The 20157-nt window shown below is 36.9% G+C and overlaps 1 protein-coding gene across 2 annotated transcripts in view; it reads right to left on the reverse strand.

Moving 5' to 3' along the window:
• GNAI1 (G protein subunit alpha i1) overlaps positions 1–20157 on the reverse strand; it is a 77407-nt gene that overhangs the window by 21402 nt on the left and 35848 nt on the right. For both annotated transcript variants that reach the window (XM_037021656.2, XM_073238935.1), the window contains exons 2-3: positions 4781–4823; positions 4547–4688 (exon numbers count right to left, since the gene is read on the reverse strand). In XM_037021656.2, coding sequence (XP_036877551.1) covers positions 4547–4688; positions 4781–4823 — 185 coding nt within the window. The remainder of the gene's footprint in view (positions 1–4546; positions 4689–4780; positions 4824–20157) is intronic.

A 20157-nucleotide genomic window follows, 5' to 3' on the forward strand; every position in this document is an offset into this window, starting at 1 on the left:
TTGAGGGAAGATCTTCTAAATTTAAATATAATGAAAGAAATAACAGGGGAACATTTAAAAACAGAAAACCATAGGATTAAAGTCCATAAGCAAAGTGTGAGAGAACATTTATATTATTGGACAAAGGGTGAATGCATATGTACATACAAACAAGCAAATAGATTATCAAAACACCAAGACCCCAAGAATCATGTAAGGGATAAAATACACTAACACAGAGAAATAAAACAGAGTCAAACATACAGAAAACTGCACAATTACACTAAAAACTGAAAATGCAAATTAAATTGAGGTCATATTTGCTAAAAAATTAGCCAATGTTTTAAAAATGTAAGACCCCTAAATTTTGGCTGCCCAGAGCACTAAGAAGAGGCACTCTATCTAGTGCTGCAAGGAAGGTCAGCTGAAACAACCTTTCTCAAAAGCAATCTCGCAAACAGATAGCAAGTAACTAATGAAATAAATTGTGAAACTGGAGAAACAGAAAAGTGGCCATTATGCAGGAGCATGCCAAGGCCTGGGGGGAAAAGGGAGCTGTTTAAGACAATTCAAGGCAAGGTCGTCTGTTCCTTACAGCCTAAGTTACTCCAAGATACTTTGAGATTGCTTCTCAAACTATCTGTGATGAAGGACAAGTCTTGTGTTTCATTTATTTTCATTTTCCCATCTCAGCTCCTAACAAATCCTATTAGAAAAACAATATAAGTGACAGAAAATTAAGTCCATTTTCTTAAATTATCAGAGTTAATACATAAATTATTCTTTCAGTTGTTACATAAATCTGTCTAAATGCTTATCCTGAATTTTTGCACCCACTTTGTGCATGACATGCTCATGGCCTGACTGGGCTACTGACATGCTTTGAGCAGTGCTATTTGAAGCGATGTGGTGCCTGAGACATGCTAATAGGCCACTACACAATTGTTTCCTAACCTCACATCATTAGAAACAATCTAATTTATCAACATGTTATCATCCACAGACTGACTACACTCATTCAGAGAGTTTTGAAAGGATGTTCGGCACAAATTTTGCCTTGTGCCAGACTTGAAAACAATTTTGTTTCCTCTCATTTTGAATAACTAATGTATAATCTGCTTTGCAAATCTGTAACTGCCAAATATGAAGCAAACCACAGCAAATTAGTCCCCATCTCTTAACATTTTACATCTTTCAGTCAGTTCTCACCAAATTAACCTATATACTAAGTTATAATTCCAATCAAGATATCAACAGGCCTTTTTTCCTTTGTTTTGTTTCAACAGGGATGCAGAGAATTAAGTTGATTCTAATGTTCATCCGTGGGAGAAATGCATAATAGCTTTGCTATTTTGGTAAAAGAATGATAATGGGATGGGTGCTCTTACCCTACCAAAAACCAATTAATCCTATGAGGCAACAGTGATTCTGACAATAATAATAGCAGTGTATATAATATATGACATGTATAATTATATGTCGCAAAATATTACATGTAATAATAGTATATAACACATATAATATTAATATAATGATAGTATAAGTAACAACAGCAACACCAAACATTTACTGAGCACCTACTATGACCAAGGCATGTGCTAAATGCTTGATGTTCATTATGTTATTATTCTTCACATCCTCCAAGGTAAATGTGTCTATCTTATTACGATACTGAAACAAACTTACAAACTTAAGTCATTTAATAAGTGCCTACGTAAAAAAAGACTATATCAATGGGAAAAAAACAAGAGTCCAAAAAAATATCCAACTTAATACTAAAGGTAGCATTTTCAAGTCACTGAGGTATGGAGTAAGGCAAGAGATGATCAGCTTGTAAAATATGCTGATATACTACCTACCAATACAGAAATACCACTTCTAGGTAGGTGAAGAGAGAAATCTAAAAAATAAAACTATAAACATTCTAGGAAAATAAAGAGTAGTTTTAAAAATAGTTTTAAGTTGAAAAATATCTAACAAGACACAAACATATAAGTCAGAATTGAATATAAGAGTTCTGTAACAAGTTTTCAAAAGAGAAGAGAAATATATTGAGCAAAAGTATTTGCAAAATATAAACAAGGGTTAATATCTCTAATATTTTGAGAGAATTAATGTGAAAAGGACAAGTAATTTAGCAGAATTGAGTAAAGAATACTAAAAGGAGTTCACAGAAGAAACAGAAAAAGACAAGAAGATTCTCTACCTTCACTCAAAATCAGGGAATATAAAAAGGGAAGACTGTATTTTTCAATTGTGAGATGTTAAAAATTAAAATGCTGATAATATCTAAGTTGATGAGACTCTGGTAAACACTGATGCACAGTTGCTAGAAAAGATGATTCACATTTTTTCCTTCTGAAAGCAAATCCGTGATACTTATCAAAATTAAATATCTGCTTGTCCTTCAACTCAGGGACAATATTTTCATGAAATGATACTAGAAATAGAAATATATTCAGACTTCGAATATATTCTGGTTCATAGAATGTCTTTTCCTTGTTTTTGTCCAGAAAACTCTTATGATGTTTCAACACCAGGCTCCACTGTCCCTTCCTCAGGTCCAGCCACATTTCATTCATCTTTATATTCCTTAGCACAATTCCAAGAGCCTCGTAATAATTTTAAGTTTATTTAGAGGTAAGGCAATACAAGACATGGAGTAGAGCAATCAAAACCAATGAGAGGGCAAGAAGACATCTGTGCAAAGGAATTAATAACAATGCTAAAGCAAACAAGAGTAACAGTCTGAAGGCTGGAAGAAAACAGTCACTACCTATAGCTAGAGTGTGGGTCAAACTAGCACCAGTGAGACAAAGGAGCAAAGCAAGTCCACATGTGGATTTCAAAGCACAGAAAACCAGTCTGGGAAAATAAGGCAGAAAATGGCAACGTTCCTTGAAAGAAAAATAAGCAAGTAAAAAGACTTCATAAAAAACTGCTTACACTGACCCTCACCTTCTAGGAGGCTACAAAACCTTTTTAATGATCACATATAAGATCTGAATGCAGAATACTATATATGTGAATTTGGTAAAACGTTTAAATTATAGTATTTGGAGTTGTTGTAAAGTCTAATTTGCATCAATTCTTTCTTTTATGTAAGGGTGGTTCTTGTCTGTTAAAGACTATGAGGTCAAAAAGCAATCGTTGAATGAATAAATGATAAATGCATGAGTTATAGATTGGTGGATAGTAGGTAAGAAAAAAGAAGTCTGGATATGATCAAATCCATTTCAGAAAAGGCAATATAGAAGAATGGTGTTAATTATTAGCAAAGATGATCTTGAAATCCGCTTAAAATCTTTACTTCATTACATTAATCTATTTCACCTTCATCTGCAAGGAAAAGCTTAATAAATTAACATGGCCCAGTAACTTCATAGAAATTTTAGAGTAACTTAAAAAATAAAACAGGTTTATTTTGCAGATTTCTCCAATGTAAATTTTCTAATATTGCTATCATTTGCTTTTTTCCTCTTACACATGAATTGAGCCTCTATGTCAAAAAGAAATTAAAAAATCTAGCAAACACAAAAAAGACAAAGAGTTACAGTCTCTACACAAAAAATCTTCATGGTAATAAGGCGGTAGCACAGTCACACATATTGATTACATAAAAATACAAAGCAGCTATAAAAAAGTAACAGCGGTAATAACAATAATAATATACACCTATTTTATTAAAAAATTAAACAATAAGCTAGAGATTCAGATAAAGGTTTGGGGGAAGGTCAAGTTTTACATTGGTCATTAAAAAAAGGAATCAATGAGAAAAAAAAAACATCCAAAAACTAAAACTTTAAATAAACAGATTAAGCAAGCAAACAGGGCCTGGTCGAAAAGAAGAAAATGCAAGTCCAACGGACTGGACCAGGCCTGCTTCCAATCAAGTCGAAACAAGTCAATGGGCCAAACGAGAAAGCACCCACACAGGGCCTTGGTCCCCACCAACCTGACGGCAATCTTTCCGTCATGAAATCTCATGGTTGCCAGTTTCTTTACGGATAAAATCAAGGGGTGGAACGAGCTTGTCTTGTAAGGTCCTTATTCGTGTAGCTGTGAAATTCTGACACGTGTTTTCTAAGAGCTGATGTTTTCTTATTCCAAAGATAGGCAGCCTTTTCAACTGTTTTCATTATATGAGATTAGATGCTTTTTAGTCTGGGCACGAATACAAATAATTAAATCACTTCAGCATTCCAAATTATAAAAACAAATTCTGAAGAGTGCCAGTGTACACAGTTTATTAAACTCAGTAGTAACTAATAAAAATTATTTTGGAGATACAAGGGTACCTGATATCACGTGTTACATCAAAAATTCTGCAGTGATGACTGAGTTGTCCCAATCATCTGAAGGATAAGGGAAGTATTCTAGCTATAAAGAGATAACACAATCCTGTGTATTTTTATTTCCCTCATTTCTAAAGCTTCTGACTCACTTTACTCACTATGATCCTTTTGACTGGCCTGGGCTAGCTGATAAATCGGTGATGTAGTATGGTATCATATGTAAGATACTCTTTTTACTCCTCAGGGCTGCTCCAATGAATTTAGTAACTTACCGCGCGAGCTGAGTCATCAAAATCTATCTTCAACCTCCCCATTGCCCTAATGATAGCAATGATCGACTGGATAGTGTTACTGTAGACCACGGCTTTGTACTGTTTACATTCCTCTTCTGAATAACCAGCTTCGTGGATAATTCTAATGAGACAAAAGGATAAAAAGAAACACTTACTTCCTTAAGTTAAGTCTACTTAAACATAAACACAAATCTAGTATTTGAAATCACTTACTTCATTTGCTTCACAATTGTACTTTTCCCAGATTCACCAGCACCTAAAAAAAGTAAAATAAAATAAAACAAGGGATTTCCAACTTCAACACTTATGTATAAACAACGCCCTACACACACACACACACACCTATCTATATACACTCTCTTATGGTTGAATTTTGTTTTATATAAAAATTATGTTTCTAAACTTGTTCAAAAGAAAAGTTGTTCAAAATAAGTCCCATCTGCTTATTACTTCATAATAAATTTAATACACTCAATTGAAAAAAAAGTTTTTGTTGTTTGTATGTATTCTCCAAAAAAAGTCCAATCTTCTATAGCTGAAACTGAAGCTCTCTAAAAATGTTTTATTTAAGATTTTGCTCCCCACTTTGGAAGATGTTTGGCCAATCATAATTTTAACCTTTGCCTCTGGTGAAATAGATAGCAGTGGTGCCAAGAAGCTACATGAAAAATGATGTTAAAATATTATATATTAAAATAGCAATGTCTCATGCAATGTATATTTATCCACCATTATTAAACAACTGACAGCCAGCATGGTCTGCTAGCACTGGGGATGAAATGGTATGCAGGGCAGAAATGTCTCCCCCTGTGTTTTTCTAGCCTTCCTGTCACCCAAGTCATAAATCCATTTTTAAAACTCTCCCTTCATATGCTGGTCTCCTCACAGTTTAAGTCCCTATCATTATGTCATCTTACTACGAAAGTGTTACTAATGAAATGGTGACTTATAAAAGCAGAGCCCTCTTACCCTGCACACTTAACAGTAGCTACTATCTTTACATCAAGTTAGAGCAATTATTTGTTAGGCTCCTCCTGAATGCTAGATACTGAGACGATCGAGCATAGGACACAAAACAAGGATGATACAACAAGCCTATCATTGGGTTTGTGCTGTCTTTGTCCAGGGATACCTCCCCTGCAGGTATTTATTACAGTTTGAGGGACACAGCTGAGGATTTTCATTATCTAGGCCCCATATTCCCATTTTCCTAGGGCTGTTCCTGCAGTGCTTTATGATCAGAATTACTGAACAACTTACAGTTTCCAGAACACCTACAGTGATCACAACACAAATCTTCAACTGGTTTCCCTGCCAAAATGTAATTTGCTCGGCTTCTTCTTGCCACCCCAGTGATGCTCTGTCAACCATCAAATGTTACCTGCTTCCTCATCCCTTCCCAACCCACTCCCCTGTGATGCCTACTGCCTCTCCCTTTGCACATTTGAATTCTCAGCAGCTAACTTGTGCTAGATACACAGCTAGAAATGTACTTGAGTTTACTTAAGCTATTTGTGATGGATACAACCAGCTGGCAGACTCCTGGGCCCCATTCCCTTTGCCCTTTCCCCTCCAGCCACAGACACATGCGCACATGGAATCATCAGAGGCAACTGAGACCAGGCCGTAGTTAAATGGCCTATTTGAAAATCTGTGGGGAAAAAAACTGCTTAAATTTTACTTGTGATTTGATATTCAAGAAATTTTCCCAAGATACCAGCACATTAAGTACAAAAGCAGGAGCTGAATAAACAATGAGGATTTCTTCATTTACAGACAGCCTGTGAATTTTCAGGGCAGCTGCCAAAAAAAACAATTCCAAGATAAACAAACCCATTATTTATTAATCAACAACAATGTACTTGGCTCTGTGGAGAACACAGTTGTAGGCATTATGGCTCACACATTTCTCTAATTCAAGAGAGATCCACCCACAGAACACACCCTAGGCAGTTTCCAGCAGGACCATCTTCAAGGCGGTCCTCGCTTTCTAGCACTGCAGACTGAGTCAGCAGCAGCCACACTGTGACGAGGGGACATTCTAGATCCCAGTATCCACACCCAGAGGTGGTGATTCCATAGAGACAGGAAGCTTTGAGGACAGCCAGCCATGGTCCATACTGTTAGTGAAACAATTTAAAGGCCCAGAGAAATGCTCACATGATACAAACCAGTGAGTGAGGTCTGGGAGCCAGATTAGGGGAGAAATCAGAAATGGTGAAGAACAAGATTGTTGTCAGTTGAACTATGTGAACACAGACGACAACTTTCAAATCTTAATGAGAAGAAAACATTTTTTTGATGTTGGATATTATCTTTATATTTTTATTAATTCATATCTCTTAAAATAATTGGTGGCATGAGACATTTAGCTTACTTTGCAATGAGCATCTAGCAATGGCTCATGGTTCAAAAACTCCTGAAATCTCTTTTACATTAGAGTGGGGATGGCCATGTTATTAATTGGATTTCTACCTAATTCCTTTGCTAGTCACAAGCTACTCTCTGTGGAATAGATGTCCTAGAGCCAGAAATGCTGAAAAAAAATCTCTCAAAGCTTAGCAATTTATATAATTAGTTTTCAATTCTCACTTCCATGCAGACAGAATCCTAATAGGAAAATTAGGAATGTTGCATGGTTAGGGTTCCAAAATTCTAAATACTGGTATTCCTTCCACATAGCACATAGGAAAGTGTTAAAGGTTGTTCTCTACAAATGTCAGTCGGCACAGTCACATTTAAGAGACTGGCAGAAATTTTTTTAAAAATCTCAAAGGGTAGCAGAGGGGTAGGAGAAGGGAGAAAAGGATAAATTTTGCTAGCAGTACTCAACTAGGCAGCTATTGCTTTTCACTTAAATCCAGAGGCAGCATTAAAAAGGTGGGAGCACCCTTCTATCAAGGAGAAACAAGGAATCTACATTATGTATGGGTTAGGCAAGATCAAAGCATGTGACCATTGTGGTCACATGGCCAGGCTGGTCAAGGTGACTTAAGCCTGTAAAACAACGGTCAACAAGCTGCTTCACTGTGAAATAAGAGAAATTTTAAAGTAGTGGGAAGGGAGAGCTGTAACTCCGGAGGGCCCAGCAATATGTCATGGGAGGCCAGTAGGCCAATGGCTGTAAAGCCAAAGGTGGGGCCACTAGGCGGTCCCTCAGACCTCCTTTTTAAGGAGGAAGAGGCTGATGGAAAACTTCACCTCTGAGAGCAAACACTGAGCCCAGTAGGTATATGAAATAAGCCCAGCAGCTGATGACAACCCTCCGTACAGGTGGTGGAAGGACAAAGGAGCATGGTCACAGTGACACCAAGAGGGAAGCCATCTGCAGCTTGGGGTCACCCATGTACAACTGCCTGCATGATCTGGAAAGAAAACAGCATCAAGTTAGGACAAGAAGAGGGAGGGACGGGGGAAACCTAAAAACAAATCAAGGTCTAAGTAAAGCAATCCTTAGCTAGGTTCTAATTCCTTGATTAGGATTATGTCATTTATCATCATCAAATCAAATCAAATCAAATAATGTCTGCTCCCCTGATTCTGTTGAAGGCAGTTTAGGAAATCTAAAATCCAAAGGTTTAACTGATAGCAAAGTTTATGAAACAAAACAAATCTCCAACCTTAGTAAATACTCCCGGCTCCCTCCCATCCCCGCCCAGGAATATTCCTTGACCAATTCTCTGCTTAAGGTCACACTGTTTTCCTGGTTTCAAGGTTGTAAACTGCCCAACATCACAGACTATTCAGGTATTAAAATCATGATTTAGTCAAGTTATCTTATGCTGAATTCCTGACACCACTACTACAATTTTAAGAAATCCTAATGCTTATATAGAATTGAAGAATTAAAATTTTTCATACTGAATAAAAGTACATTTAAAACCATTTGTTTGTCACAGTGCTACTATGAAATTAACAGGATCAAGGTCCTTTTATATTAAGACAGAAGGCATTAGGAGATGTAGGGCAAATATAAATTCAAAATAAGAGGTTTAATCATCCCTGTTTAAAGTACGGGAAAGAATTTTCCTCTTCTCCTTTTCCTTAGAGTATTTACTTTAGAAAAATTTAAGCACCTCCTCTTCTCTGAAATATAAATGTTTATAAATGTTTATGTGTGTGTGTGTGTGTGTATATATATATATATATATATATAAAGGCTAATTTTGTCAGCTCGGCCTTTTTGGTCAGCTTTATGACCTAGAATGTCTTTCTCAAGGACCTGGGAACCATTTCTTTGAAATGTTAACATCAAGGGGGCCAGGGTACCCCTATCTCCTACTTTCTGAGGAAGGGCAGAGGCCCAACTTGGGTGGGTGCCTTCCTCCAGACTAGCAGACTGCCTCGTGTGATGCAGATACGAAGTCTGCTTCTCTTCTGGATAAGGCCAATTAGCTGACACAGATGGTCTCCTCAACAGGTAAAGTCAGGATGAACTATGTGTAAATATGTGAGTATTGTCAGGCCTCTTATTTGAGGACTAGTTGTTTATCTTGAAAACACGGATGTACTAAGTTTTGTCAGCTTGCCCTATATAAGGGGTTCAGATTCTTTTCCATCTTTGCAATCTCTTAGCAAACTCTCTGACTGCCTGTGATGCACCCCACACTCAGGCTTAGTGCTTATTCAAACATAAAACTGTTTTCTTTCTCTACTGACTTTGTGAAGAGGATTTCTAGGTTGGGAGAAGATTTTGCTTCCAATTGTAATTCCCCACTGGCAGTTGGGAATAATCTAAAAATCTTTCTTACATAGCTATAAGATCTGACTTTATATTTAAGTAAATATATACACATCTGATATTCTGGGATATAAGAATAATTTGATAACTGTAAAGACCAGAATCTAAAGATTTCACACACAAGACTACTCAAGTGAGGTAGGACAAAAGGGGAATGGTGGGCAGCACGGGAATCATTCTCCTGGCAGCCAAGGAGACCATGTAAGTCAGCTAACTGAACTGAGTGATCTATGTTTCTACAAGTTCAGTCTACAGACTCAAAAGGAGAGGGTGAGGAAGGACAGAGGACTAGAACATACAGGCATATTCTTAGGGGTCAGCAAGTTTTCTGCAAGCATCTTTACAGTGTTGTTATTTCTATAATGATAAATAATCTAAGAAATTCTGAGTCATTTGAATGATGATTCCATATGACTGAATAGAGCCACACAATTTCATAGTACATATTTGAGCTTGTGTTTATAGGTGCCTAAGATACTTACACAAGTGCCAAACTTTGTATCTTGCTTGGGAACCCATCCATCCACTACTCTAATCAATTCAGCTGTCAATCACTCATCCCCTTACCCAAAGATGGGGTCATGTGTTTCCAGCTGGCCAATCAGAGTTGTGTGATTGGGAGTAAAATTCCTTAGGCCTATAGTTGTTACATACAAACCACTGAACAAAACATTTTACAAATTAACATATGCAATCATTTCTATATGAAATATATAAAACTTACAAAATAATCACTTTGGATGCGGTGATTTTTTTTCCCCCTCCGAGAAAGGAATGACATCTAAGTCCCAAGATAAGAGATCTTCCCTAACCTTTTATGTGAAAGTCAGCAAGAAAAATCTCAGCAGTGAGAGGATAATGAGAAATCTGGCCCAGAGAAGCCATTTTCCATGCTCACATAATGAAGATATCATCAAAGGATGGAGGCAAAACAGAGGGAAGCCCTGAGAGAGAGCTAGTATGTGGGAAGACTGACAGCACTACTTGAACCTTTGGATGAAGCCACGCTTAGGGAGACCAACAATTACCATCCAAACTGGGACACTCTTGAGAGTTAAAGGGGGCACAGGACGGACTGGGGAAGAGCAGGAAATAAATCAACTCTAGTCATAACTGAAGACACTTTTCTCTTCATTTCCAAGCTACAAGAGCCAGTTTTGAGTTTGCTTTCTCTTCCATAGACCTGAAAAGAGGTGGACTAACTCTGTGCCAAACAGTATTACTTTGAGGGAAAAAGAAAGGAGGTTAATGATGCATTTGCACCAGGTGAAAGACAAATGGTAATTACTGCATGCTTTACAAAGAAAGTTACAGAAGTTTAGACAGAGTAAAGAATGTGGGAAAATTAGTCATTTTATAGTCCCCTGTAAGAGAGGTATGGTAAATCCAAAAGAATCATATTGCAAGTACAATTTATTGTGGCTAATATATCATCATTTGTCATATTAAATTAATTTCCTTTTAAAATTATCTATAATACTTTATAAAATTGTTTTGTTTTATAGTTCAGATAAGATCCATTAAATATTAAGAATTTTGATCCCATGACAATTACATACATTTATGAAAATAATTTAGAACCACACAGGGGGAGAGTGTTTTCCTCTAACAGGGAACCATACACTGCTCTAAAACTGAAGTATAATTACTCTTGGGGTTTTGCTCTGCTGTTTACTATTAAGGACCAGTAAATAATTAACATATAAAAACTTTCTCAGTTTTTCCTATGTCAACCCACAATTTACTATGGGTCTCTCTTGAATTTCTGAACATGTATGAGCAGAGGCACTGACTGCCTTTGTTCCCAACCATCTTTTCAAGGATATTTATATAGAGAACAGTCTTGAAAGACAGAGATATTACTTCCCTCTGGAGCAGAGAGTAGGTCTGTTTACTGCTTAGATTAATAGTCTCTTTTGGGCCAAAGATCAGGCATGCTTACTGAACATTATGAAAAAAAATTGGGGATCCCTAAATTCAGGATTCCTTCACCACAACATAATCCATTGCTCCTGCAGCCACAGCCCACTCTCTTCATGCTGCCCTCAGGGAATGGGACTTGGTAAATGGCCATAATGCTGACTCTCTGGCAACTCCAAGTATTGTCATCAGGTCCTTTTTGCCTCTGAACCAGAAATCTCAAGTCTTCGGCTCACATCATGACACTGGGGTAGGCTAACTTGTTAGCTTCTAAGTAGGGTAACACCTCAGACAATGAATAGTTCTCAACATGCTGTTCTGCTTAATTTTTAATTAATTCCTATATTTCTAGCAACTAAGGACACTTCCGGCCATTGCATTGTCTCTACACCTGTATCTTTTTCCCTATCTTTAAAAAAGTTTTTCTTTTTTATCTTTTTTTTTCTTTCTCCCAAATGGCAGCTCAAACAGGTTTGTCCAGTAAATCCAAACAGAAAAGTGGTTCTCAAAGTGTGATCTAAGGACCAGCAGTACCAGGCGCACTTAAGTGCACATTCTCAGGCCCCATCCAGGACTTGCTGAATCAGAAACTCGGGGTGGGGCCCGGCCATCTGTGTCCTGACAATCAGTCCCTCTACGTGATGCAGATGCAAACCAGAGACTGAGAACCAGTGAGGAAGAAAAAGGGTCACCTGTTTTTTTCTTGATTAGTAATCAAAATTATAGTTTCCTTTAGTAGTTGACTGTAAAAAGCAATATATTATTTCTATGAAATATTTATGTTTTCTTCCTCCTCTAGAAACTGAGACAAGTAGTATTGTTATACATTTCTGCACACAGCTTATTAAAAAGCAGCTGGATTCATATCTACTTCTGTGTTGAACATGGTAAATTATGTTACTTTGGTTGAAATATATGAAGGCACAGTTTCACAAAATTATATTGTTAGAAAAGGGAAGAGCATTTTTATAGTGTTCACAGATAACAATAGTCTTCTTTACTCCTATAACAAAATCTGAAAATGGTAGCTTAGCTTGGTTATAAAATACATAAAATCCACTTGTCTATCTTGTACTTGGAATGAATGTTTTACTTATGTCTGATTTGGAATTTAGTTCAGAATTATGCAGAACTGAATGCTGATATATTTTCAGTATAGAAAGAATAATATATTTATGTATATACATATATATGTAAGCACATATATATAAATATAAAAACACTGCATATATATATAATTACACATAAATATATACACATATTTAATAGCCTTTTACTATTACCCATTTCATCAGAAAAGGCTTCTGGTCTTGGGAATATGTCAAACTTTCGGTGGTAGGGAGATTTTATAAATTTCAATTTTTTTGTTGTGCTTTGCTTGAAAGCTCAAATTTTATTATTGGCAACAAATACTGCTAGCTGTTTTCTTTGAAGTGACAGACTAACTCAGCCAAATCCCCAAGTCAAATTAACTGTAATTTGTCTATCAGTCATTCTTTCAAGTAAAAATGTCATTCCAGGAAAAGAGCAACTAGTTCAATTCACAACTTAAAACAATCACACAATTGCTTTTCTTCAGAGAGCCAACATGCTTTGGTAAACAGCAGAAGTACTCTGGATGTACTTTGCATTTGGCCACACAGAATATTACAGGAACATGTACCTAATGGTCAAGATTTTTTCTAAATAATGATTTTTATGACTTCGGCACTGTGACATATGACATATGACATCACAAGTGCACAGGACTGAAGAATATAATGACTACTAGTGCAATTTAGATAGACTTGATGTGACCTATTATTACTTTTGTACCATCAGAATAACACAATAAAAAAGACAAGCAACCAGCATTGTTATGAAATGGTCTCAGGGGACCCCAGGATCCATGGTCACTGCTAGAACTGATGATTTAATGTCTATCTCATCCACTGGACTATCATTTCTGGAAGAAGAAAGCCCTTGGCTTTTTATCACCATGATATCCCCAAGCTTACTCTTATACTGAGCACACAGCAAGAACACAATAAACATTTATTCACTGGCTGGATGACAGATGGACAAAGGAAGGAAAGATGGAAACAGACCACGAAAAGAGTATAAGGGAATCTAAAAAAAAGTATAAGGGAATGTAACTAATATTTATAAGAACTACAACTGTGGAAAGGGAGAATTCATTTAGAAGACGAGAAGAAACAAAGAGGTGTGGCAGGAGCCTGTTAACAGGCTCCCTCCTTCATCCATCGCAGCAAGAGCACTGGCTGGGAACACGGCAGCAGGGCATTTTTCATCTGCCCTTGCTGTTAGGTGTAAGCCATATTTCTCACTTAGCTATTTGTGTGTAAAAGAAAAAAGCAGCCTTGGACTCTCTCCTGCTCCTCTCCACAGCTGGGAAGTGGGTGTGCTATGGCCGTTTCAGCCATGTGGGTTAAGGCAGAGCCCAGAGCATGGAGAGGCAGGACGAGGCAGGGGTTCCAAGGGACCCCAAGCTTTTGGCAGGTAGACAAGCACCTTACTTTTTTAATTGGGGTTCAGGCAATGGGGCTGATTTAAAACAAAAGAGAAAGAAGCCCATCTCTCATCCACACAGCAGTCTGTGTAAGCAGACCAAGGCTCACAGAGGATAATGTTAGGGGTCAAGTACCTTTTATTTTATTACTGGGCCATCTTCATGGCATGGCCTCCAATTCAGGTGTAGACATCTGTTTGTGATGCCATGTGCACATGAACCTTGCAGTCACGGGGAGAGAAAACAAGCAGGGGAAGTGGGAAATGCTCTTTCCCTTTAAGGGTATAACCCCAAAGCTGTAACCATTGCTTCCACTCATGTCCCCAGGACTAGAACCTAGCCTCCTGGCCTCACTGGCTGCCAGGAAAGCTGGGAAATGCAGCCACCAGCTGCATGGCTACATGTCTGGAAAACAGGTATTGAGGGAGAGCAGACATTGGGGAAAACCTGTTCTCCATAAACCTATTCTTTTCTTTCCTTTGCTGTCTGTTCCACATTTAAGCTAAAAATCTTTTTAAGTTAAATATTATGTCAATCAATATGTACAAAATAGAAGAGTTGGGTTTGAGGTTTGTTTTTATTTGTTCAAAGGTTTCCTCCTGAAAACTTCAGTTGGATGCCTTGGGAAGACTCAAGAAAGCTGCTAGAAGGGCTATTGAATGAGAAGTGCAAGATATTATTAAATAGAGAGGACAAATTTTTTTAATGTGAAAGGATTTCTTCATTCAGAGTTCTTTGTAGGTATCTTTAAATTCTCAATAAAATGAAACAAAAATGGAAAGGAGCAGTCCATTTGGGTATGCAAAAATGACTGTGCTAAATAGCCAGCAACTCATACGTGAAAAAAGGGTCATGACCCTACATGAAAAAATTGCTGAAAGTTACTTACATTTTCAACTAAAAGAAAATATTCAAGATATGTTTGTTGTTTTTTTTTTAGGATTTCTCCTTAAGATAGTTTTTGACAGGTAAACTCTAATCCCATCAGAACAGAGGAAATCTCCCCCTGCATATCAACATACTCAAAATTTAATTACCTCAATTTCCCAATATTTGTACTCCTCTCAAAACTTTTCTTCTTAAATGTTTAAATTTGTATTAACTCTTTAATGCAAACTTCTTATCATGGCACTCCTGCAACCATTCCCTACCCATGTAAGTCTTCAGAATAACCTATCTAATTCACACAGCCAGAATTCTAGCATCCTTGTGTCAGCAACTATATTAGGCAATCAAGTCAAAGTTAAGTAAGCCATGGGTCCTGATTCTATAAAGTTATATCCAGAACATGAGACCATCAAGGAAATGAGCAAATATTTTTTTTTCATTCAAAACATATGTATAATGTATCCACTGTGTGGCAGGCACAATACTAGACACCAAGAACAGAGTGAGTGGAAATATGAGTTGGGGTCTTTGTTCTCATCATGGGGAGGAACTGGTGGCAGGAAACACTTGACACTGCTTGGTTAAGGGAAGGCTACTTGGAGGAACTGATTACTACGTGCAGTTTGCTTAAATAGCCACACCTGCTACTAATGCATCTAAATTAATGCCTCTAGTAATTCACTGGAAGAACTAAATGAAAAGGAGGAAAATGACAGCAAAAAGTTACAGAAAAGTCAATACAAACAAACATGGACAGGGACTTATAATTCCAAAGTACAAGAACTGTAGCCCAGGTAGACAGACTTTTCATTGCTCTACTAACATCTGAAATACCCTCTTGAACCACTCTTCTCGGAAATGTGCTGGAGAGGACTAGAAGCCTGAGGGAGAGAGGAATGTTTAGGGAATAAAAACACTAGGGAAAACAGGTTGTCTGATAAAAAGTTGAATGTTTCCTCATGTAGGAAAAGCAGTTACACACTGCGAAACTCAAGAAGGTTGAATTAAGATCACACCAAAAATTACACAGAAACAAATGTGGCTCAGTAAAAGGAATAACCTATTAATAATCTGATGCCAGAATCTATAAACATCATCTGTCAATAGGTTATTCCCTGAAGCTCTCTACTGTAGGAAGCATATACATGTAGTTTCACTAGACACCATTTTATATCATTAAGACATAAATTGTTTAAAAATGGGGTGAAAAGATGCTCCACATCACCTCACACCAGTTGGAATGGCCACTATCCAAAAGACAAGTAACAACAAATGTTGTTGGTGAGGATGCAGAGAAATGAAAACTCTCCTGCACTGTCGGTGGGAATGTAAATTGGTACAGCCACTGTGGAAAGCAGTATGGATGTTCCTCAAAAAAATAAAAATAGAAATACTATTTGATCGAGTAATTCCACTTCTAGGAATTTACCCAAAAAAAACCCCCAAAATCCTGGATTAAAAAAGACATATGCATTCCTATGTTTATCACAGCACTATTTGCAACAGCCAAGAAATAGAAGCAATCTAAGTGTCCATTCAGTAGATGAATGGATAAAGAAGATGTGGTACATATACACACACATTCAGTCATAAAAAGAAAAGAAATCCTAACATTTGCAACAATATGGATGGAGCTAGAGGGTATTATGCTCAGTGATAAGCCAGGCAGAGAAAGACAAAGACCATATGATTTCACTTATTGTTGGAATATAAAAACAAAGCAAAACAGCAGTAGACTCACAGGCACTCAGAAGTGACTAGTGGTTACCAAGTGGGAGGGGTTGGGGCAGGTTGGGCAGGAGGGTGAGGGGGATAAAGGGGCACAATAATTTGCAATTACAGTATAAGTTAGTCATGGGGATGGTAGTACAGCATGGAGAAAATAGTCAATGATTCTGTAACATCTTACTATGTTGACAGATAGTACAAACCACCTCTACAGGGCATCCTACAGGGACCTGCTCTAGATGGGAGCACCCCTAAAAAGAGCACAGAACAAAACACACAACATATGAAGAATGGAGGAGGAGGAATAAGAAGGGAGAGAAGAAAAGAATCTCCAGACAGTGTATATAACAGCTCAATAAGCGAGCTAAGTTAGGCAGTAAGATACTAAAGAAGCTAACCTTGAACCTTTGGTAACCACGAATCTAAAGCCTGAAATGGCAATAAGTACATATCTCTCAATAGTCACCCTAAATGTAAATGGACTTAATGCACCAATCAAAAGACATAGAGTAATAGAATGGATAAAAAAGCAAGACCCATCTATATGCTGCTTACAAGAAACTCACCTTAAACCCAAAGATAAGCATAGACTAAAAGTCAAGGGATGGAAAAACATATTTCAGGCAAACAACAGTGAGAAGAAAGCAGGGGTTGACATATGCATTCCTATGTTTATCACAGCACTATTTGCAACAGCCAAGAAATAGAAGCAATCTAAGTGTCCATTCAGTAGATGAATGAATAAAGAAGATGTGGTACATATACACAGTGCAATATTATTCAGTCATAAAAAGAAAAGAAATCCTAACATTTGCAACAATATGGATGGAGCTAGAGGGTATTATGCTCAGTGATAAGCCAGGCAGAGAAAGACAAAGACCATATGATTTCACTTATTGTTGGAATATAAAAACAAAGCAAAACAGCAGTAGACTCACAGGCACTCAGAAGTGACTAGTGGTTACCAAGTGGGAGGGGTTGGGGCAGGTTGGGCAGGAGGGTGAGGGGGATAAAGGGGCACAATAATTTGCAATTACAGTATAAGTTAGTCATGGGGATGGTAGTACAGCATGGAGAAAATAGTCAATGATTCTGTAACATCTTACTATGTTGACAGATAGTAATTGTACTAGCTAGGGTGAGGATGTAATAATATGGGTAACTGTTGAACCACTGTGCATTTGAAAACAATATGATTGTCTATCAACAACACTTTCATTAAAAAAGAGAAAGAAATGGGGCAACTGTCTCTACATTTCCCATAGTCAAAAATACTGTCTTGTACACTTAACATTTTGTTAAGAGGGTAGATATCACGTTAGGGATTCTTATAATAAAAGGAGGGTGGTGACTGGAGGGAAGGAAGGAAAGAGGGAGGGAGAGAGGGGGAGATCCATGGAGATCAATAAAAGACAAGACAGCTTTTTCTCATCAGCTGTCCCCACCAAACAAGAGCAAGTCTAACAATGATATATAATCTGTAGCAACTTTAACTAAATGCCTGTGCTACATACACACTGACAGAGATCTAAGTTTATAAAGAAGAAAACAGGCAAAAACTCTTGAGTAGATAGCCAATAAATTAATTTTTACAAGGAAATAAGGAATTACTTTTATTAAAATTGAGGATAAATAATGCATCAAATCCCTCATGACTGACTAGCACGTTATGAAATAGGTATTGGCACACTCATCAGAAAAAGCCTTACATAAGCAAAGAGGCTTCACACGATGCATTATTTAAACATGTAATCTGAAGAACTGAAAGAAGGAATTTTTGGCCCTAATTTTAGGACACTTTTAGTTTAGTTTCGAGTTGAACCAGTTGCTCTAGAATGACAATCAGTAATTTCTTAAATGTCAACTGGATTTTCTTTTTTCAAACTGTTTTTACTAAAGCCATGTTACACTTGGTATAAGACATGGCTTCAGTGACGTTAAATGTGAACAATGTGTACCTTAGAATTAATGGAACAAGAGATTCCCCTTTGAATCTCCTTACTAAAAGATCTAAATGCCAGGTTAGGGTTTTACTCCAATGAGAGAAAATATCTTCAAATTATATATCTGATAAGAGATTTATATTCAAAATATATAGAATTCTCACAATTCAACAAAAAGAAAAAAAAAACAATTAAAAACGGATGAAAGACTTAGAAACTTCTCCAAAGATACACAAATGCACATGAAAAGATGCTCAACTTCATTAATCACTAGGAAATACAAATCAAAACCACCATGAGATACCACCTCACACCCATTAGAAATCATAAAATGGAATAATAAAAATGGAAAATAACAGCTGTTGGGAAGGATGTGGAAAAATCGGAACCCTTGTACATTGCTGGCAGGAAGGTGAAAATGGTATGGCCACTATGGGAAACATATGGTAGGTTTTAAGACCAAAAAACAGAATATTGCTTATTCCAAAAAATAAAAATGAAAAATAGAGTTACCACATGATTCAGCAATTCCATTTCTGGGTACAGACTCAAAAGAATTGAAAGCAGAGTCTTATCTTAGAGAGAGATTTGTACATCCGTGTTCATAGCAACATTAGTCACAATAGCCAAAAGGTGTTAGGATCTGATATGTCTATTAAAGGGTGAATGGATGAATTGTATGTGGTTTATACATACAATGGGATGTAACGGAAGTATTCAGTCTTTAAAGGCAAGGAAATTCTGATAATATGCAACCGCATGAACTGTGAAGACACTGTGCTAAGTGAAACTAGCCAGACACAAAAGGACAAATACTGTATGATTCAGTTTATATGAGGTAAACAGGATAGTCAAAATCACAGAGACAGAAAGTAAATGATGGTTGCCAGGAGCTGGGGGTGGAAAGGGGAGGAGGATTTATTGTTTAATGGGTACAGATTTTCGATTTGGGATGATGTAAAAGTTCAAAAATGGATAGTGGTGATGGCTGAATAATGTAACTATGCTAAATGCCAATGAACTGTATGGTTAAAGATGGTTACAATGGTGAATTTTATATTATGTACAATTTATCATAAAAATTAACTTAGAAAATTGTTAACTGGTGTTCTAAGTGTGGCCTCTGTATGTATGCCTAGGGTCTTATTTTTAATAAATTTAATGTGCTCTTAAAATAAAATCTAGTGCATTAGTGAAAAAGTGTTAAATGCATGACTAGAAATTTCTAGAGCACCTTTCATACGCATAGATTCATCGGAGGTTTTGACCTAAGGTGCTCCTAGATGAAGTTCTCCTGAAGTTACTGTAGGGCCGCGATTTTCAAAAAGAACGTGCTGCCCCATTGGCAGAGTAATGGAAATTTATGAGAGCATTTTTGGGGTGGTTGGGTGTATTACAGAATATACAGAGCAATCCTATCAATGAAACATTGTCCTGTGTTCTGCCAATTTTCAAATGACCCTCTGGACATCCTTTTGGTTAATAAAAAACAAAATTATAATCTGAGCCTAGAACTCAACCCCAATTTTCCATATGAACACAAGACTTTTTCTGCATGGCTTTTATATATAGTAAATTTTTCCAGGAAATATTCCATCAATGGACAGAAGACTATCTCCTTATCATTTAGAAATTTCAGAAAAACTAAGCACCATTTCTGATAATGACAGTCTCCAAGGCACACCAATTGCAGTTTGCACGTGTCCCAAACTACAAATGACTCTATATGATTTCTAATCATGGCTGAGCATTTACACACTGAAAAATATATTACAAATTACCTTCTTTTATTGCTCTAATATGTTACAGTGAGGGTGTCATACTGATCATTTTTTAATAAGGATATAAAGATAGATTATTA

The sequence above is a fragment of the Manis javanica genome, chromosome 6 (assembly GCF_040802235.1).
Source record: "Manis javanica isolate MJ-LG chromosome 6, MJ_LKY, whole genome shotgun sequence".
NCBI lineage: Eukaryota > Metazoa > Chordata > Mammalia > Pholidota > Manidae > Manis > Manis javanica.